At 42.4% G+C, this 19,751-nt stretch overlaps 1 protein-coding gene across 3 annotated transcripts; it reads left to right on the top strand.

Moving 5' to 3' along the window:
* Positions 1 to 8,669: 8,669 nt before the first annotated feature.
* Positions 8,670 to 19,520, top strand: BMP4 (bone morphogenetic protein 4). 3 transcript variants are annotated; one of them, XM_075615127.1, is made up of 4 exons: positions 8,670 to 8,796; positions 12,521 to 12,641; positions 13,590 to 13,963; positions 16,662 to 19,520. In XM_075615127.1, exons 2-4 carry the CDS (start codon positions 12,613 to 12,615, stop codon positions 17,501 to 17,503), a joined length of 1,245 nt encoding a protein of 414 aa, XP_075471242.1. In that variant the 5' UTR covers positions 8,670 to 8,796; positions 12,521 to 12,612; the 3' UTR covers positions 17,504 to 19,520. The 3 variants fall into 3 exon arrangements, with proteins under 3 accessions (XP_075471242.1, XP_075471243.1, XP_075471244.1); XM_075615128.1 differs by lacking the exon at positions 8,670 to 8,796 and having other exon boundaries at positions 12,515 to 12,645; XM_075615129.1 differs by lacking the exons at positions 8,670 to 8,796; positions 12,521 to 12,641 and adding an exon at positions 12,789 to 12,989.
* Positions 19,521 to 19,751: the final 231 nt, after the last annotated feature.

Genomic DNA, 19,751 nt, shown 5'->3' with positions numbered 1-19,751 from the left:
ATACTTGGAGGTAGGCATTTATCTGTAAAGTTCCCATTACACCTTTCATTTGAAAAGGTGTTGACCAAGCACATTCCCTTTTTAACCACCATGCATATATGTAAATGTTTGTAAGAGAATTGGCGGAATAAACATATACAGTAGTAGTGTGAACATCTTGGTGTTGAAAAGAAAGTCAATTAACCTCAAAATGCGCATCGCACACGACTGAGAAAAGGAAACGTTGCAAACTGCAGAATGCGCTGCTGCCTAAGAAACCAAGATATGTCAACATCACGTAATATGAACTACAACAATGTATGTGAAATACAAAGCAGCTGCCATGCACACTCAACAAGGATACAAGTTGCCAAGTGCTGTATGTCTTTAATTAGTTCCTTCAATGCTTTGAGAATCCTGCACTGGCCTGGGTAGTGTGAATAGGGGCCCAGAGTCCAATGCCTGCATTGTAAGAGCTACATTTGGGGGTAACCACAGAAGGTACAGTGTTTGTATCAGCAGACATTGTAAGCAGCTATCCATACTGCCAGTCCAGTTTCATAGTTACATAGTAGATGAGGTTGAAAAAAGACGTACGTCCATCAAGTTCAACCTATGCTAAATTTAGACAACAGATACTTTATCCTATATCTATACTTACTTATTGATCCAGAGGAAGGCAAACAAAAAACCCCATTAAGGGGAAAAATTAATTCCTTCCTGACTCCAAGAATTGGATTAATCCCTGGATCAACATCCTTCCCATATATACTTATTTGGTATATCCCTGTATACCTTTCTCATCTAAAAAGATGTCCAACCTTTTTTTGAACAAATCTATTGTATCTGCCATCACAGTCTCCATGGGTAGTAAATTCCACATTTTTGTTTTTCAAACAGAGTTGGAACCTCATGAGCTGAACTGCATTATTTTCAGCTTCAGCACCCCCTGGTTTCCGAGATGCATACCGGTGAAGTTTCCGGTCTTAAATCTCCCTCCTGGGAAATAAAATGGCTGCAGACCGATAGGAAGCCACCACGTCACCCGTCGCGGCTTCCTAATAGACTGCATTTAAGTCCCATGGAGACACAAGGCGGTAACGCTGGTAACATCGCTGGTAACATCACCGGTAGCTATCTCTGGGACTGGGGAGTCCCCGGAGCTGACAACGACACAGTTCAGATCCAGGGGACACATATGCAGTTTATAATAGACGTTGAGATATAAAGCACAATAAGCATGAAGGTATATGAAGAACAGATAATTGTCAATGATCTATACAGGTAGTCCTCGCAATCCAACGTTTCACTTTACAACGAATGGCATATCCAGCGCTTTACAATGCAACACTAAGGGCCGTTTTTTGACGCGGGAATGCGTTATCCAACGCTCACCGCCGCTGATTAACATGGGACTCACTTTACAACGGTTTCACTATCAGACGCTACTCCCAGAACGGATTCCGTTGGATAACCGAGGACTGCCTGTACATTTCTGTGATCTTGGGCAGTATTATTAATTATAGGCTTAAACTCTGATAATCCCTTCAGTTCTGAAAGCTGATTGGCTGATTTCAGGGCATTATTCATTTAGTAACACCCGGAATTGTTGGCACCTTGCCAAGTTTTGTAGTCTAGCCAAGCGGCTTCCAGGGAAGTGGAGGCAGCGGCAGTGGAGGCAGCACAGGCAGACACAATGGCTCCTCCCTGTGTGTTTGTGAAAGAGAGTTCCGCACAGGAGAGAGACTGAGGAGAAAGGAGAGTGACTGTGTCTGCGTATAGAGTGTGTGTGTGACTGTAGAGATGGCGGATGACTTGCAGTGTGTGTGTGTGTGTGGGGGGGAAGGTTGAGTTGCAGTGCATGTGTGTGTGGGGAAGGTTGAGTTGCAGTGCGTGTGTGTGTGGGTAAGGTGGAGTTGCGGTGTGGGGAGGAAGAAGGAAAAGTTGGATTGTAGTGTGTGTGTGTGTGTGTGTGGGGGGGGGAAGGTTGGGTTACAGTGTGTGTGTGTGTGTGTGTGTGTAACAATTGGGTTGCAGTGTGTGTGTGTGTGGGAGGTTGGGTGGCACTGTGTGTGTAGGGGGAAGGTTTTGTTGTAGTTTATGTGTGGGAGGGAGGTTGGGTGGCAGACTGTGTGTGGGGGGGAAGGTTTGGTTGTAGTGTGTGTGTGTGTGTGTGTGTGTGTGTGTGTGTGTGTGTGTGTGTGTGTGTGTGTGTGTGTGTGTGTGTGTGTGTGTGTGTGTGTGTAGGAAGGTTGGGTTGCAGTGTGTGTGTGGGTGTAATGATTGGGTTGCAGGGTGTATGTGGGAGGTTCGGGAGCTCTGTGTGTGGGGAGGAAGGTTTAGTTGTAGTGTGTGTGTGTGTGTGTGTGTGTGTGTGTGTGAGGAGGAAAGTTGGGTTGCAGTGTGTGTGTGGGTGTAACGATTGGGTTGCAGGGTGTATGTGGGAGGTTCGGGAGCTCTGTGTGTGGGGAGGAAGGTTTGGTTGTAGTGTGTGTGTGTGTGTGTGTGTGTGTGTGTGTGTGTGAGGAGGAAAGTTGGGTTGCAGTGTGTGTGTGGGTGTAATGATTGGGTTGCAGGGTGTATGTGGGAGGTTCGGGAGCTCTGTGTGTGGGGAGGAAGGTTTGGTTGTAGTGTGTGTGTGTGTGTGTGTGTGTGTGTGAGGAGGAAAGTTGGGTTGCAGTGTGTGTGTGGGTGTAATGATTGGGTTGCAGGGTGTATGTGGGAGGTTCGGGAGCTCTGTGTGTGGGAGGGAAGTTTAGGTTGCTCTGTTTGTGTGCGTGTAGGGGGGGTTCTTTGGTGATTATCACATAATTATTATTGGGCGGAATATTTCTGATCACAGTAGCTATGGGTATGAAGATAAAGCAGTTTGGCTTAAGATCTCACGGAGGAATCTTCTCACTCATTTCTTTAGCCATTCCATTGCAATAAAACTTTATATGTATATCAATATGTCCACCCTATGACAAAATGGAAACAAAACTAAGAATCACAACCTATCCGCGTGCTCATCCTGTGCCGGACTTTTGTGGCAAGCATGGAAATCTAGGCAAGGGAGCAATAATTACCCAAACTTTTACTAAGGCCTCATGGAAGAGTGAACGAAACAAGGGTGGATTGTGGAATGAATACTGAGAGTCGGACGTGACGTTAACGTGAGGATCTAGATGACTGAGCATGTACCACTGTTGATTATAGGTAAACCGTAATAGTCAAGTTTGCTTTCTTTCCCACTGGGCTCATGACAAAACATTAGTCATCTTCAATCATTTGGATGACTCGTGGGATAAAACAGTAGCTGCCAAGACCACTTGCTATGAATTTATTCCTGGTACTGATTATAATATGCATCATTGTTAGCACCTTTGGAAATAAATGACAGGAATAGAAAATGACAGGTAACCATAGCCTAACCAAAATTTATGGTCCTGATATAGTGACCCCCAATCCAAGTACCATAGGCCATCCAGGATGAAAGAGGCTAAAATATTGTGATTCCTGGTCAGATATTTTCTAATTAAATCAATACTTTCTTTGCCATGGCCACCAAAATCTCATAGCGAATAACCTTCAGGTAAATAGAAAAATATTCCAGGATTGTTAATGCCTCAAATTAAAAGTGTGAACCATGATTTTAGGATGTTAATAACAGGTCATACCTGTTGGAGAAAAAAAAAAGCTTTACTTGGATTTGGTCTACAAGCGATTCTAAAAGAACTAAAACATATTGCCAAATAGAGACTATTTATAGGCATACTGCTAATTAAAAGCAGCATCAAGATGAAAGAGAGCTTCCAAATGACATTCATAAAATAGCTTTACTGTCAAGCAACATATACCAAATCTGGTATGAATACATTGTATCTCGCCCCACCTTGCTTTAAAGCTAAAGTGGACCTGCCAAAGATGGTTGCAACTCCACCCTAACGCCACTGATGAGCAAACCATGTATCTAACAAACTGTATACTGGAATCCAACACTACCAGCCCTCTGCTGTGACAAGTGTTTAAATGAACAATGTATTTTATTGATTTGTTACACCATTTATAAGCAGTATTTTAAAACAGGGAGGATGTGAAATGATTTTCTTTCCCTGGCTCCGTTGAAGCCAGACCTTTATGACAGCTTGTGGTTTCTTATCCTGGCTCCACAAGCCCCCGACCCCTTTAGAACTTTTTAAGTTCCCACTTACTTGACCCTAGTAGCCCATTTCCTTTCTTGGCCTCACTCAAGTTTCATAACTTAAGTCCAAAGAGTAATAATTGCCGTGACATGTTTAAGGGGATACATCTGGGTAATGAATGCATTTGGTCAAAATCTGAAGCCTGGAAGTATTTTTATGTACCTTTTAAAGTTAGTTTGTAAACATGGTGACTTGGGAAGGGTTTGATTTCCTCTGGCTACTTCCATTTGTGTGTTCAACAAGAATTTGCACGGGTAAATACCCTATCACCATGCTCATTGGCTTTCTGATCAGGACAGTGTGGGACAGGAATTGGCAACTACAGTCCTCAAGGGCCACAAAAAGGTCAGGTTTTAAGGATATCCCTGCTTCAGCACAGGTGGTTCAATCAGTGGCTCAGTCGTATGCTTAAAACCTGACTTGTTGGTGGCCCCTGAGGACTGGAGCTGGCCACTCTTGGTGTAGATTAAGGGCAGAGAAGACCTTTGATTGACAAATACTCCCCTATTCATAGGTTCGTAAGAACAATACATTGTGCTTAGTTCCCAAAGAACCAAAAGCAGACACATATTTTCGTTAAGCATGGTTACATTTGATTTGCCTAACAAAACAAATTAGATGGTTGACTTCTTTGCAGTTATTATTATTTGTTGGTCATCTAGCAGGTATTGAACCTTTAACCCTTTTGTGTACTGTTTAAATCTACCCGGTAGTGTGAAAAACTGACAGATCTGGATGAAGTTTGCGTGATGACAGAGTTGGGTTGGAAATCCTGTTAATTACGCACTTACCTTTCTGTGGCTAACGAAATGCTTTTATTTGTGCGAGCTTTCGAGATACACTGATCTCTTCCGGCGGTGTTACAATGGATAAAGCAAGAAAGGTTTAACTTAAACAGTGCATCTTGGAATGTTATCTATGACTGAAACCTATCCCTCTCCCCTACATGTATACATGTATATATGTATACCATCACATTTTAAGTTATGGTGGGTGAAAAAGGCAACAAAAAACCTCCACAGTATAGCATATAGCAAATAAAAAGCACATTCACATGTCTTAGACAGGTCTGCAACCTGCTGTCCCATGCCGTGCCTAAAAGCTGTGTTAACAGCAATCATTAGCTTATAAGGGTTCCATGTAAACATCGTTTTTAGGCAAAAGGTGACATGGTGTGCTCATTTGCATGTCATTTCCCAGAATCCCTTGCTGCAGTGAAAGCACTGTATGCTAGGGGATAATGGTGAAAGGCAGGGTTCCAGACCTGTCTAAGACATGTGAATGTGCTCACAAGTGATTTTTTTATTGCCTATATATCGCCAATAAAGAATATCACTTGTGTGCACATTCACAGGTCTGCAACCCTGCCTTTCACCATTATCACGTAACATACCTGTACAGTGCTTCCACTGCAGCAAGGGATTCTGGGAAATGACATGCAAATGGTCACACAATGCCTGGAATCCATTTTTACACGGAGCCCTTATAAGCAAATGCTCTGCTGTTCACACAGCTTTTAAGCACAGCATGGGATTAGATGCAAAGCCAGTCAAACTACTTGTATAGAGAGAGAGAGAGCCCGAGCCCTGATTGGTCCTGAGGGGTCACCAATACAAAAGGCTTTGGAATAATCCAGTGGTGGTTTGGAATTTATTATTTACACAATTCTGTACAATGCTAGTAGTAATAATCCAGGTCACCATGCTGATTCTGATGTGATAAATCAGCCCTATAGTTAGCACATATACTGGCAAAACATATACTCTATGTTTTATACCTCCTTGTCATTTATCACCATACCAACATTTCCAATTATACTAAAATAGGACAACAGAACACTCTATCCCTAACATTATTTTGAGCACTTAGAGGTAGAATTAGTTTAATAGCTTTGCAACTTCATTTCATAATGAGGGTACATTTATATCTTTGATCATTATTGTGATCCTCTGGCACTTGTTTTCTGAAATGCAAAGAACCGTCCACAATTATTTTCTTGAAAAAAAAATAAGCGATAACAGCATGAAGTTAACCTTTGAATCAACGAACACTCATAGCTTTACATGGATATAAAGTAAAGTAGTTGGATTTAATAAAGGCATTCCTGACTAGATCACTTGCCCCTCTTCAATGTGCTGTGAAGCTGTGTTCTTGTCACGGGGACTTGAAGCACTATTCAAATGAATGGGATTTCAAACCTGCCTGACACCACTTTACAACATATTGAAAAAAGGTGCCCATGTGAGAGAGTTTCTGGGGGTCAAACTTGACTGGCAGCATTGGTCATGGTTTGACGATGTAGAATAACTATTTCATATAGCACTTTTCTTCATTGGGACTCAAAGCGCTTCCCAATTACAGTACAGTTCACGGAACGCAACACATAGGATTGTAACAGACACAGTCGCTGCTCAGATGAGCTTACAATGATGTTTGTTGGTGGCCGAGGCACAGGGAGATAAAGTGACTTGCCCAAGGACACCGGGAATTGAACCATGTTCCCCTGCTGCATAGCCCAGTGTTTTCAGTCAGTTTCTTTACTCACCGAGCTGCTCGTTCAGCAGTACAGGTAGTCCTCGCTTTACGATGTTCCGCTTTCCGTCGGAAGCGTTCTCAGACGGCGGCTAATGCAATCAAAAAATGCATTATCCGCCGAAAATTTCGCGTATCCGACGGAAATCGCCACCGGTTAACATTGGTCCCGCTTTCCGACAATCTGCTATCCGACAGGGGTTTGCGGGACGCGTTGTATCAGATAAGCGAGGACTCACTGTATTGTTCCTTCTTATTTGTAAACTCCTCCAAGTCAACTTATATATACACGTATGTTTTTCACTGTTTATGGTAAATAAATAGCTCAGAAAACCCCTCCGCTATATAGAGCACAGTAAAGATAAGCACATTTAAAGTGCACTTATATCTCTCAGATTCCCAAGGCGTGTTTCAGTCTCGTAAGCATCATATATGACACAGTTAGGTTATTCTCAATGTGGAATCAGTGACCGAGCCCAAATTGACGAGTCTAGGAAAAAACAGCTTCCTGGGGATTTTAAGTGGGTCCCCCGATTCCGTGGCTTCTTTGTCTCAGGCTTAGCCGTATAAGCTGTTTAATGTATAAGGCAAAAGCTCCATGGAATCCTTGTGATAAAGGGATAGGAAGCTAAACGTGACACACACAGAGAGCTAATTTGCATGTCAGTACCCAGAATGCCTGTCTGTGATTTACTCCTGGTATGATGAGACAATGGAGTGAATTAAGGAGGTTTGGGGACATGTGGAAGACATGCAGACACTCTCAGGGCTATTCTCTTTGAAACATCTTTCACTACCTAAGCCTTGAACTTCATGGCACTCAGAAGCCTGGAGCAGGCTTGTATGATCTGTGTGAGGCATGCAGCCCGTGCGGAGGCTGAGGGAAAGTGGGTGCTTTCCCTGGCCATGGTACTCGGGCCGTGGGGGGCGTTCCTGGGGGCTTTCCCAGTGACGTCACAGAGCTGGTTCACCCACATTGGACAAACCGCTCACATGACAGCCCTGTTGCACAAGAAATCAGATTTAGGCTGCGTCCATACAAAGACAGGCCGCGCAGTGTTCGCGTACATGGGGCGTGCGGAGGCAGGAGGGGGTGCGCGATGCGCGAGAAATCAGTTAAAACTAATTTCTCGTGCGACATGGGGGTCACGTGAGCGGTTCGCCCGGTGAGGGCGAACCAGCTCCGTGACGTCACTGGGAACGCCCCCGCGGCCCGTGAACCCCACGTTACGCACCCGCTTTCCCTCAGCCTCCGTGCGTCTCCGCACGGGCTGCGGCAACATGTCCGCAGCCTTAACTCATTTCTCACGCATCGAGCGCCCCCTCCTGCCTCCGCCCACATGCCGCATGTACGCGAACACTGCCTTAAGGCAGGCTGTGCGCTCAGTGTGCGGACATGTCCGCGTGGGCAGAGGTACCATGGACGCAGCCTAAGACAGAATGTATTCTTCATTCTTGCTTCTTCTTTTTTTTTTAACAATAGAAACATTTAGAAGATTTAACAAATAGGTAAGCAGGTGACTTATTAGGTGAAGCACAGCACCTTTATTCGTGTTTAATGCACTTCTCCCTCCTTGCACCTACAGTATGTATGTTCTATTCCCCCCCCCCCCCCTCCAACCCCCCCAAAAAAGTCCTGCAGAGCAGGAAATGTTCCTTGATGTCAGAATGACTCCATGTGCATACAATATTTTGGCCTCCCTATGAAAGGCTTTGCGAGCTTGACAGCTGAGCAGGAAAAGTGAGTGGCCATTATGCAGCAGCACAGCCTAGAGCAGACAGAGGGAGATCTGAGGATGAGCGGCGACACAAGGACCAGCTTGAAGCCATAAAACTGCGGTCGCTTAGATCTCATGTGACTTCATGGGACAGGCGTGGCTCCCCCACCCCCCCTGGGTGGGAGGACTTTCAGAGGGTGCAGGAGCCTTAGGGGCTGTCCATGGTAACATCCTGAAGAGGTTACCTCTACTGCTGCCTGCACTATCTGCCCTGCAATTGATGGGATTAAAATGAACTGCCTGCCCTACCTTCCCTCCCCCCATTTGCTCTTGAACACGTTGGCTGGAGCATGCCAGCTTTTCTAACAGATGATGGACATGGGGTAAGATATTTGGGATATTACAGCTAACACAAAAAAAAAAAAAACCCCAACAATGTATAGGAATCCATTAGGCTGCATGTGATCTGGAAACCCATTTGATTCCTGATTAACTCACGAAGTGCTAGATCTGATTCCCTATTCCTGGTCCCCTCTAGATAAAAGGGGGTTACTAATAGGGGCGTGCTGTATGGTAAGTGAATGATTGACAGCCAGCCTATGTCCTGGGTTTTAATGGACAGGTAGGTATGCATCAACATACTCTTTGACTAATGAGTACTTTGGAGACATTTCTGACTTGTGATCTGCCTTTTACTTATTTGCTTGGATTTTGTAACTTCCGCCTGCACACAGAAATGTTCTTAATTACTTAGAGGAAGCGTGTGTGTTTTTGATGTTCTTAGTAAAGCATCTAGTGTAAGATTTCAGCTCTCCCACAGCCCTATAAATCAGTTTTAGTACAGAGATTGAGGTTCTCCTGTTGCATGTTTCTTAATCATGATGTGTCTGGTTTGAATTCTTGCATGCAGGAAACTCATGTTCTGTTAAATGAGGGAAACATTAGCATTCTGCTCCAGCTACTTGTTTTATACATTGCCACTTTATATTCTCATTTCTCTGCAATATACGTTGTTAAACAAATCTTGGTGGGGTTAATTCATCAAGGTTATACGCAAGCTTTTCACCAGAGGTAGCATCAGAAAGTGGGGAATTGCCATTAATAAATATAATGCCAATTTTCTGTTGTCAAAAGTAGGGCAAATTATTAATTACAACAGCATTTAGATGGCCTACCTACAACACCTACCAGCCTTGTTACCTTTTTTTTATTGTAATTAATTGCAAACCTAAGTATATATTATAATAGGACTTCTTACCAATGTAAAATATGAGGTGCGGAAAAATGATTGTAAGTGGATTTTGTTATTTCTATTTGTTCAGTATTACTGTAGTCTCTTTAAAAAACAATTCTATTTTTTGAGGGTTTTCTCTCTCCTTCTTTGTATGTATTATGTTGCTGGGGTGATCATACACAGATCCAGATGATAAACTAGTATTACTCTTTTCAGAAAGATGAGGACATCTCCCAAAGGGTTGTTTTCCTTGTTCTAATTCTTACCCACACCAAGAGAAGTCACGTCATTGAGAGAGACTCTGTTTTGTTATAGATTATGTATTCTGTAATTTCATAGTAATTAAAACTCAACACTCTTCTCCCACAATGACAAGGTTTTCAAGGGGTCCCCCCTACCCTCTAGTCTGATGGCAATGTGGTATTTCCAGCTGGCCAACATTCACATGCCAATGTGAATCTGAAATAAACGTTTGATACGTCTCTCAAAGTGCTGTTGTTAGTTTATTCCTTTGCTTAAAGTCTACATTTATAATTCAGCGACTCCTAGTGTGTTTCTTTGGTCAGGTTAAATGGGTTTATTTAGTGATGTGATCCATGTTTTCAACATGTATAAGTGTAATGTAAAATACACCCTAATAATGCACTGCTCGCATTGGCACATGAGACGCTTGTAATTCCAAAGTATTACATCCTGCATGAAATACCCATGTACCTGTTCCCATAAGAGAGATCACAACCGTACACATCAACAAAAGCTGGACAGGTGAATCTGAGAGGGGGTTAGGGTGGGGCGGAAGGGATACGTTTATTTAAAGGAAATAAGTAGCTGTGAATAGGAACTCCATAGGTGATGGGGGAGCCTACCTGTGCAGTTAGAGTGGATGTGAGAAATAGAACTGGAATAGAGCAATGCGAGATTAATGGGAGGAACACCCCTAGGTGAGAACTAGAAGAGTGGATGTTAATTTGAGGTGTTATTGTGGAAGGAGAAGTGGCAGGATGAACGTTTCTCAAATCTATACAACAAATGCTACCTGTTTACTGTTTAACTCCTTTAGTGCCAGCTCTGGCAGCCAAGCGGTTAAAATACAGGTGTCCGGGTCACTGATCAACCTATGTCTTCTTCCCTAACCCTTATATCAAAGTATTTATATGGAAATAGTTTATAATGGAAAGATGCTTATTTATTCATATATAGGAAAGGCTTACAACTGAGAATTGCCTTTGTGAATTGTGATGCCAAGTTTCTATAATTAAAACGTAGATATTGCATTATAAAAACCCTCTGTTTGATATATAAGTATATCACTCATCACCCGTCCTGATTATCTATAGGTATATATGGATGTAAACTAAAAAAAAAAGGAACAGGATACGCCATACAAGTTGCATTTAAAACCTCAACGGTCAATAAATCGATCATTCCCCAAGCATTCTGATTTGTTTCTGTACTTGTATAATTTTGGAAATGTACTGACTGGTGTTCTATATAATACACAATGGGATAAAGGATCTGCAGTGCCCATGGTTTCAGAAAGGAGACTAAAGGCTGAAAAAGCCCAAACAAGAGCAGAGTGATTTGGTGAGGCAGTGTGTGTGCAGAGGCAGTGTGTGTGCAGAGGCAGTGTGTGTGCAGAGGCAGTGTGTGTGCAGAGGCAGTGTGTGTGCAGAGGCAGTGTGTGTGCAGAGGCAGTGTGTGTGCAGAGGCAGTGTGTGTGCAGAGGCAGTGTGTGTGCAGAGGCAGTGTGTGTGTGCAGTGGCCGTGCTTGCAGTGCAGCCGGTCTGCAGACACACACTTGCACTCTGTAGCGAGCTGCTAAAGGCTGCCTATGCTGGAATGGTTGGGGGTCCCTGTCATTAGGGTGTGGATGTCTTGAGACATTTGTGTAAGAATGGGTGGGATATACAACCTCATTGATGTGTAATGGCTGGGATTCGCCCTTGTAGGCGTTTTGTTTGAGAATGTTAATGACAGAGGTGCAGAAGGTGTGCCATGTTCTTTGACTCGGTGCTGTTTCTTTCATGTTCTCAATGGGTCCTTTAAAAGGCTAGACTTTTCCATTCGTCCTAGTCATTATAGGGGCCCTGGATACAGGTCCCGTGAGGAGGGGGAGGGGGGGACGAGAGACAAATGTAACGTTTTCTATTTAATGCTTAAAATATCATACAAGATTTTTATATATATATATATATATATATATATATATATATATATATATATATATATATATATATATATATATATATATATATATATATATATATATATCTTGTGATGTCAGTCACCTAACATGTAGGCAAATATAATAACACAATTACAGTAATTAATGTCTGCAGGTGTGTTCATTTGCTCTCCAATATTAAATGCCCGCTTTCCATTCTGTATGCTGACATATATTTTCCATTCTGACATTATTTGCTATTGAGATAGCATTCTATTTACAGCATGTTGTCACAGGTGTTGCACTTGTCTGCAAACCACAATTCTTTCCACATGTGTGATATTTATTTATTAACATCAGATTATGATCGAGGTAAAAATGAGGTGTTTTGACCTAGGCACCCCCACCCCACCCCACCCCACCCCACCCCACCCCACCCCACCCCACCCCTTGCAAATGGGGCCAAAAAAGACAAGATCTCCCTAAGTGAAATATTCAATCCTGACTTCTGCACGAATCTCACAAGTTCACATGACTTCAGGGAGGGGGCGGGGCTTTCCCCTTATATAGGCCACCTGGTGGGCGGGGCATGTGCGTGATTGACATGTTCCCGGAGTGGTTTGCCCCCCACGTGATTCGCAAGGGGGCTGGAAGTAAAAGAGTCTGTCTCTCTCGCTGGAGTCTCATTATATTCAAATATTCATTTCAGGAGCCAGTCCCATAGTATCACCCCGATCTGCGCACTGCCTCCGAGCCCCTGAGCCTTTCAACCAATTTGTCCAAGACTGGCTGTCAAGAATCATGGACTGTTTTCTTATGCCTTGTTTTCTGTCAGTGAGTAGACCTTTAAATTTGTTCCCCTCTCCCTCTCTCTCTGCCTCTGCCTTAATCTCTACCCTCCTCCTGCATCATTATAAACCCTCAGAGATCATCTGTTAGATCTGCTGCTGCACACAGAGGTATACACACACACACACACACACAAAAAAACCCCAACAACAAATATGTTCTGGTGTGTTGCAATAAGCTGTGATTGGGTCACACTGTTGGTTTCTCTGGTGCTGGCTGTTATTTGCCAGGAAACATTTAAAGATAGCGGCAGCTCCCATTGGCAGAATTACAGCAGCACTCACCAGGGACAGCGCAGAGAGCGATAACCCCAAACCCCCTGATCATGTGTAACTGGGATCTCCTCTTTGGTGTGGTGTGGTGTGTTTTGTGTGTGTGTGTGTGTGTGTGTGTGTGTGTGTGATTATCAGCCGTAGCAAAAGCTTTGGCAGGGAGATTGCACTGAAGCCCTGTGTTTATTCTTGAGTTAACTCAATCTTGAGATAACTGTTGAGATGGTGACACACACACACCATCCTGGTAATCGTGTGTGTGTGTGTGTGTGTGTGTGTGTGTGTGATTATCAGCTGTAGAAAAAGCTTTGGCAGGGAGATTGCACTGAAGCCCTGTGTTTATTCTTGAGTTAAGTCTTGAGAACTGTTGAGATAGACACACTCACTCACACACACACTCACACTCACACACACACACACACACACACACACACACACACACACACATACATTACCAGGATGGTGGCTATCTGATGATGAGCTATCTGACTGTAAACAATTTAGACTTAAGTAATTACAGGCACCCCCTGCCTGTGGAAGCCCTGTGCTGCTGCCCTGAGATCTGACTTATCACTTTGGGTTGAGTTTTTGTGTTCTTGCTGGTGGTCATCTTGACCCTCCTATTTATTTGCACATGTGTTGTGTTCTGAACCCCAGAGACACCATGATTCCTGGTAACCGAATGCTGATGGTCATCTTATTATGCCAAGTCCTGCTGGGAGGCACTAACCATGCGAGCCTGATACCCGAGACGGGGAAGAAGAAAGTCGCCGACATTCAGGGCCAAGCGGCAGGGAGGAGGTCCGGCCACAGCCATGAGCTGCTGCGGGACTTCGAGGCCACGCTGCTGCAGATGTTCGGCCTCCGCAAGCGGCCGCAGCCCAGCAAAGGGGCGGTGGTGCCCGGCTACATGCGGGACCTGTACCGGCTGCAGTCCGCGGAGGAAGAGGACGAGCTGCAGGAGATCAGCCTGGAGTATCCCGAGAGACCCACCAGCCGGGCCAACACCGTGAGGAGCTTCCACCACGAGGGTGAGTGCTGGCCAGGTGGGCTCATGCGAGCTCTGTCTGCCCATACACCTGGCACATGCCTGAGGGGGGGTCATTGCAATGTAATAAAAGCCTATGCATGTGCAGGGTGCTGCAACCTATCCAGGGGTTAAGTACACGGCAGGTTTACCCCCTAGCCACTTATTTAAACCTGGGGTGGGCAGCCATGAACAAGCCCATCTTTGCAGTGCCAACTATCACTTTCCTTCCTGATGACTCCCCAAGCCATGAACAAGCCCACCTTTACAGTGCAACTATTACCTTCCTGACTACTCCCCAAGCCAGGAGTGCATCTTATACATGGATGTTGCATTTTCTTTAACTGCTCTGGTGGGTTTTACAATGGATGGGTGAGCCCCCCCACCCCCCCGTCCCCCATCTCCCCCCCCGTCCCCCATCTCCCCCCCCGTCCCCCATCTCCCCCCCCTCCCCCCATCTCCCCCCCCTCCCCCCATCTCCCCCCCCTCCCCCCATCTCCCCCCCCTCCCCCCATCTCCCCCATCTCCCCCCCCTCCCCCCATCTCCCCCCCCTCCCCCCATCTCCCCCCCTCCCTCCCTCCCCCCTCCCGCCTTCCTGGGGAGAATGGTCTCATGGAATATTTTACAGGTATCCAAAACTCCTCCATTAACTTGTTAAATCTGAATAAAGCACCGTAAAGCCTTGAAGTGCAGACTCGGCAGTGTAAAACTTACCCTAGTGTGTGTGTGTGTGTGTGTGTGTGTGTGTGTGTGTGTATAATATAATATTATATGGAAATGGTACACACCTGCACTATTGCATTTTTTTCATTGTAAAGCTATTCAGAAATCATCAATGTATCTATTTAATACTGATGTGAAAACATATGTTGTATGGGTCTCATAGAAATTATCGACATGTTCTCTTATGTAGATATAAGTTCCTAATGATTTAACCCTCTGATAACGGTTGGGCTTTTTTTCAGTTAACCCCTTGGCAGCCTGGGGGGAGGGGGGAGGTCAGCAAAGGGGTTTATCTTTTTGTAAAGCTATTTAACCTGTTTAAAATGATTGAAATAATAACCGATAGAAACAGCAGGGAAGGAGTTACATCACTTTATGGTGTGCTGTCACTTTATAACATCTGTAATGTATGCAAAAGTGTGATTGCCCATTAAACGATCACTGAAAAACCACATGCCAATGTATCGATATAATGGAGAATTGTGTAGTGGACAGTTACACTGAGAATATAGATTCGCAGATGTGTTGTGCAGTAGAAGGTGTTACAGTAACAGAAAAGTAATTTCCCATAGAACATGTAATCAACCAAGCATATTAAATAGGGAACCTTACAACTACAAGAAGCACTAAACGATCTATAAAATATGTAATGAATCTCTTTAACAATACTCTCCTGTAGGTGTAACTTGCATTTAATTGCAGACACTTGTGGGAGTAAGCAGTTTAAAACCATTTAAGTTAGTCCAACATGAGCAGTCTCTTTGGTGTAAGAATAACTTTTTCTGCCAAAAGCTGCAGTTTTGTACATCTCTGAATGTATATTGCAGAAGTTTGACAATTATACCATTGATGTAATCTTAGCATCACTCCCCTATACTTTATGTACAAAAAAGAATTCCAGAAAAAAAAAAATATATGAGCAAGGAATTTATTCTCCAGCTAAAAAAAGAATTCCAGCACAGTTTTATACAATAGAAACTAATGTAATATCTTCTCTGCAAAATGTTTTATATTATTTATTAGTTTGGCTTAAGTGAAGAGTTCTTGTAAATCACAAACCACTCCGATCTGTACTCTATTATACCTAATCAAGAACTCCTTACATACATACTTGAAAACAAAAGGTAACCCTCAATGTCATTTTTTTGTTTTTTTTTTCCTGGTAAAATATTTTTTATAAATATTTAAAAAATAAAATAACAATCTACAGCTAAAAAACACTTTTTGTATTGTGTACAGGTTTTCAGAAATAGTTTTTTTTTGTTTTTAAACGTCACCTTTAAAGTGACGTTTGTCTATCTATGGTGCACTGGGACAAAAAGATTAATTCATATTTCTTCTAAATGTATTATACAGGTCTATTTCGAACTTTTTATGAGTTCCTGATGATCAAAGGCAAAGGCGTTGCTGCCTTTTTTTTCCACCGGTTTTAATACTTAAAGTACACTTAGTGTATTTAATGCTACAGCTGTGTGTTTGTAAGGTTTGTTCAATAGGGCCCTGTAATCTGATCCAAATGTTTCCTAGCGGATGTTTCTTTTCCAAAGTAAATCTGAGTTATTAATCCACAGCATCATTACTGTGTTGGAATTTACTTTTTCCCCCCTGTAACACGATCAACAAGGCATGCTCTATGTGTTCACATCACGGGATAACCTGAGCAAGACTCTTTAAAGTCAAAATGAAGCGTTGTATGTTAACTGCTCTGCGTAGGTTGCCAAGTGATTTTGAACATGAAGTTAGAAAATCATGTGGTATGCATCACAAAGGGACAAACATTACAGAGAATACCAGAAACGTGTTAGTATTTGCAGCATGCACTTTAAGGAGCAAAGGCAAATTTCCTGTTCCCAAAGAGACCTTTGGAGGTACTTCAGCCTTAATAGCCGCTACATACATTCACAGTTACATTATTCATCTGTTGTCACATTTTAAATAACAAATATTCACTCTCCCCTTGTTTTTTCTGCCTCTTTAGAACATTTGGAGAACGTAGCAGGGACAACGGCAAACTCAAGCATCCGTTTTCTATTCAACCTCAGCAGCATTCCTGAAAATGAGGTGATTTCTTCAGCAGAGCTAAGAATCTATAGGGAACAGATAGAACATGGCCCAACATGGGAAGAGGGTTTTCACCGGATAAATATATATGAAGTCATGAAACCTCTGGCAGCAAATGGACATATGATTACTAGGCTACTGGACACCAGGCTGATCCATCACAATGTGACACAGTGGGAAAGTTTCGATGTGAGCCCTGCAATTATGAGGTGGACCCAGGATAAGCAAATAAACCATGGGCTTGCCATTGAGGTGATTCACCTCAACCAAACAAAATCTTATCAGGGGAAACATGTCAGGATTAGCCGATCATTATTACCTCAAGAGGATGCAGACTGGTCACAGATGAGGCCACTTTTAATCACTTTTAGCCACGATGGCAGAGGACATGCACTGACCAGGAGGGTAAAAAGAAGCCCGAAGCAACAGAGAGTCCGTAAAAAAAATAAAAACTGCCGGAGGCATTCTCTCTATGTGGATTTCAGTGATGTTGGCTGGAATGATTGGATTGTGGCACCTCCTGGATATCAGGCTTTTTACTGCCATGGGGATTGCCCATTTCCCTTGGCTGACCACCTAAACTCGACCAACCATGCTATTGTTCAAACTCTGGTTAACTCGGTTAACTCAAGCATCCCAAAAGCATGCTGCGTCCCTACAGAACTTAGCGCAATCTCCATGCTATACTTGGACGAATATGACAAAGTTGTCCTTAAAAACTATCAGGAGATGGTAGTGGAGGGGTGTGGATGCCGTTAAAAATATAAAACAAACCACAAACAGACTGCTTGTTATGGGCTGGACTTCTCTCAACTGAACATTCACCTTGACCTTATTTATGACTTTTATGTGCAAATGTTTTGACAATATGATCATATATTTTGACAAAATATATTTATAACTACATATTAAAAGGAAAAAAAATAAAATAAGTCATTATTTTAAACATAAGCTACTTCTTTGTACAATGTGTTTATAACTGTACATTAGGATGAATATGGATTTATATGGGAATAGAGTATTTTTTCTATAAATGACTGAGTGTTTTATATTTATTGGCAATATGACTGCAGAGAAATGACCATGTAAATCAATGTAAATTAGACCGAGGAATATTGCTGTCTGCTTGCCAGGGTGAGCTCCCGATCCCCAGCCTCTGGGAATGGAGCCACTTGACTTGTTAACCTGTGTTTTAAATGTTTTTTTTTTAAATACATTTGAAAAGAGGCTCCGAAGCACCTGAGTTGTTATGCTAACGCCAAGCATTTCTTTACTTCTCCCCCCCCCCCCTGTTGTATATGCTAAGTTCAAAGCTATGAATAGGGTTTTGCAGAGGTTAGGAGTAGGGCTGTTTTAAAAGTAAATCAGTATTGTGGGAAAATAATTTCATTTAAAACATCAAAGCTTACAGGAACCTTTTCAAGATTAGAACACATAAAAATGCAAAATAAAAGACCTGACAATAGCTGCGTTTTTAAAGCTGACAGATGTCGTCATGCGTCATTTTTTTTAAAAAAAATGGTAAAACAAGCAAAGTTCACATCTTCAAACGAAAAAAAAAAAAAAAAAAAAGTTTAGTTTCCAGATCCAAGAAATTCTTTTTTTACTTTTATTTATTTGGGGTTTTATTTTTAAGTGTCCCGATCTTTGTAATGGGGCTGAAATATTCAGTGTTTTTTTTCTTTAAGCTTTTGTGTGTAAACGCTTTACAAACATCCCCAGGAAAATATAGCTGCATTTAAAAAAAAAAAAAAAAAAAAATTATTATTATTGAAACTTTCCAATCCATGGAAAAAAAAGGGCAGCTTAGTTGAAACCAATAAAAACTCGGAGTGGAAAGGTTGCCAAATCCCTGAGCTCCCTGGAGAGTGCAGGTGGAGAGAGGAGATCACAGCCTCAGGCTGAGGCAACAAGACTCCATGCTGCTTTGTGTAACTCCCTTCAGAAAATGGCCTTTTTTTAAAAAACTGTATTGAGCTTAAATAAATTGTTTTAAAAGAGATTGCACACAGTTTCCCCTGGGGCTGCATTTGTTTTGTGTTGCTTGATTTCCCAAATTTTTTTCTTTCTTTAACATTTACGTGTCAATGTAAAGCATCTGCCCTTTTCTTTCCTGTGTAACCAATGATTAAAATTAAATTCTTGGCTGGATCCAATGCACAGGTCAGGCTTACTCCCCTTTTTATTGGCTTGCGTTCAGGAGTGAACAATGTTGTTTATTTGTTAGGCCAAATGTTTGGTCTAGGAATTCAGCATGAAATTTGTAGGCATTGCAACAAACCCTGTTAGCATTATAGCTCTAATGTTACTTATGTATGTAAATAAGCAGCAGGCTCCTTTCAATGACTTTGATGAGGGACAGTAGTCACAGAAAGGTGTTGTAACCTGCAGAGTTAAAATTTCACTTTATTTAACTTCCCATTGCTTCATTACCATCATTTACTCCATTTCTACAGGAGACTATTGTGGAGAACACTGGCAATATGTATATTTTCATTAAATTGCATTAACTTTGTGAAATCCTGCATATGAGTATTGGTAAAACTGATGTCTTATAATGAGGAGGAGTAGTAGTAAAATTGTTGCCAAATAAGTGTGGTGCTAATGTACAGTAGTGTTCTATCTATCTCTGTAATGCATGTAGTTTTATACAAGATTAGCATACAGATATAAGAGCACATGAATTCACCAAACATACACATTTATCATTGTAAGAAAAGTGTGCTTTCCATGAAGAGATTACAATAGTGCTGATTAAACAGAATTATTAATTTTTCTCAACGATACTTTTATGTCTACACTAATTGGTGTATCCTGCGGCCATAATGCTACCAAAACTGAATTCACCCACCCCTCTTTTTCCCCCCTCAGAGCATTCTGGGACCTTTTTTGTGTCTTTTACTTTTGAGACAAGAATTGACAATTAGAAATGCATCACTTCTTCTGACTTGGTGGGTTGGTACCCTATCATTATGGTTTAAAAGGAAGGCAACGTGTTGTTTGGGTG

The sequence above is a fragment of the Ascaphus truei genome, chromosome 9 (assembly GCF_040206685.1).
Source record: "Ascaphus truei isolate aAscTru1 chromosome 9, aAscTru1.hap1, whole genome shotgun sequence".
Lineage (NCBI taxonomy): Eukaryota > Metazoa > Chordata > Amphibia > Anura > Ascaphidae > Ascaphus > Ascaphus truei.
The sequence above is the reverse complement of the archived record's forward strand: the minus strand, read 5'-3'. Positions and strand labels throughout refer to the sequence as shown.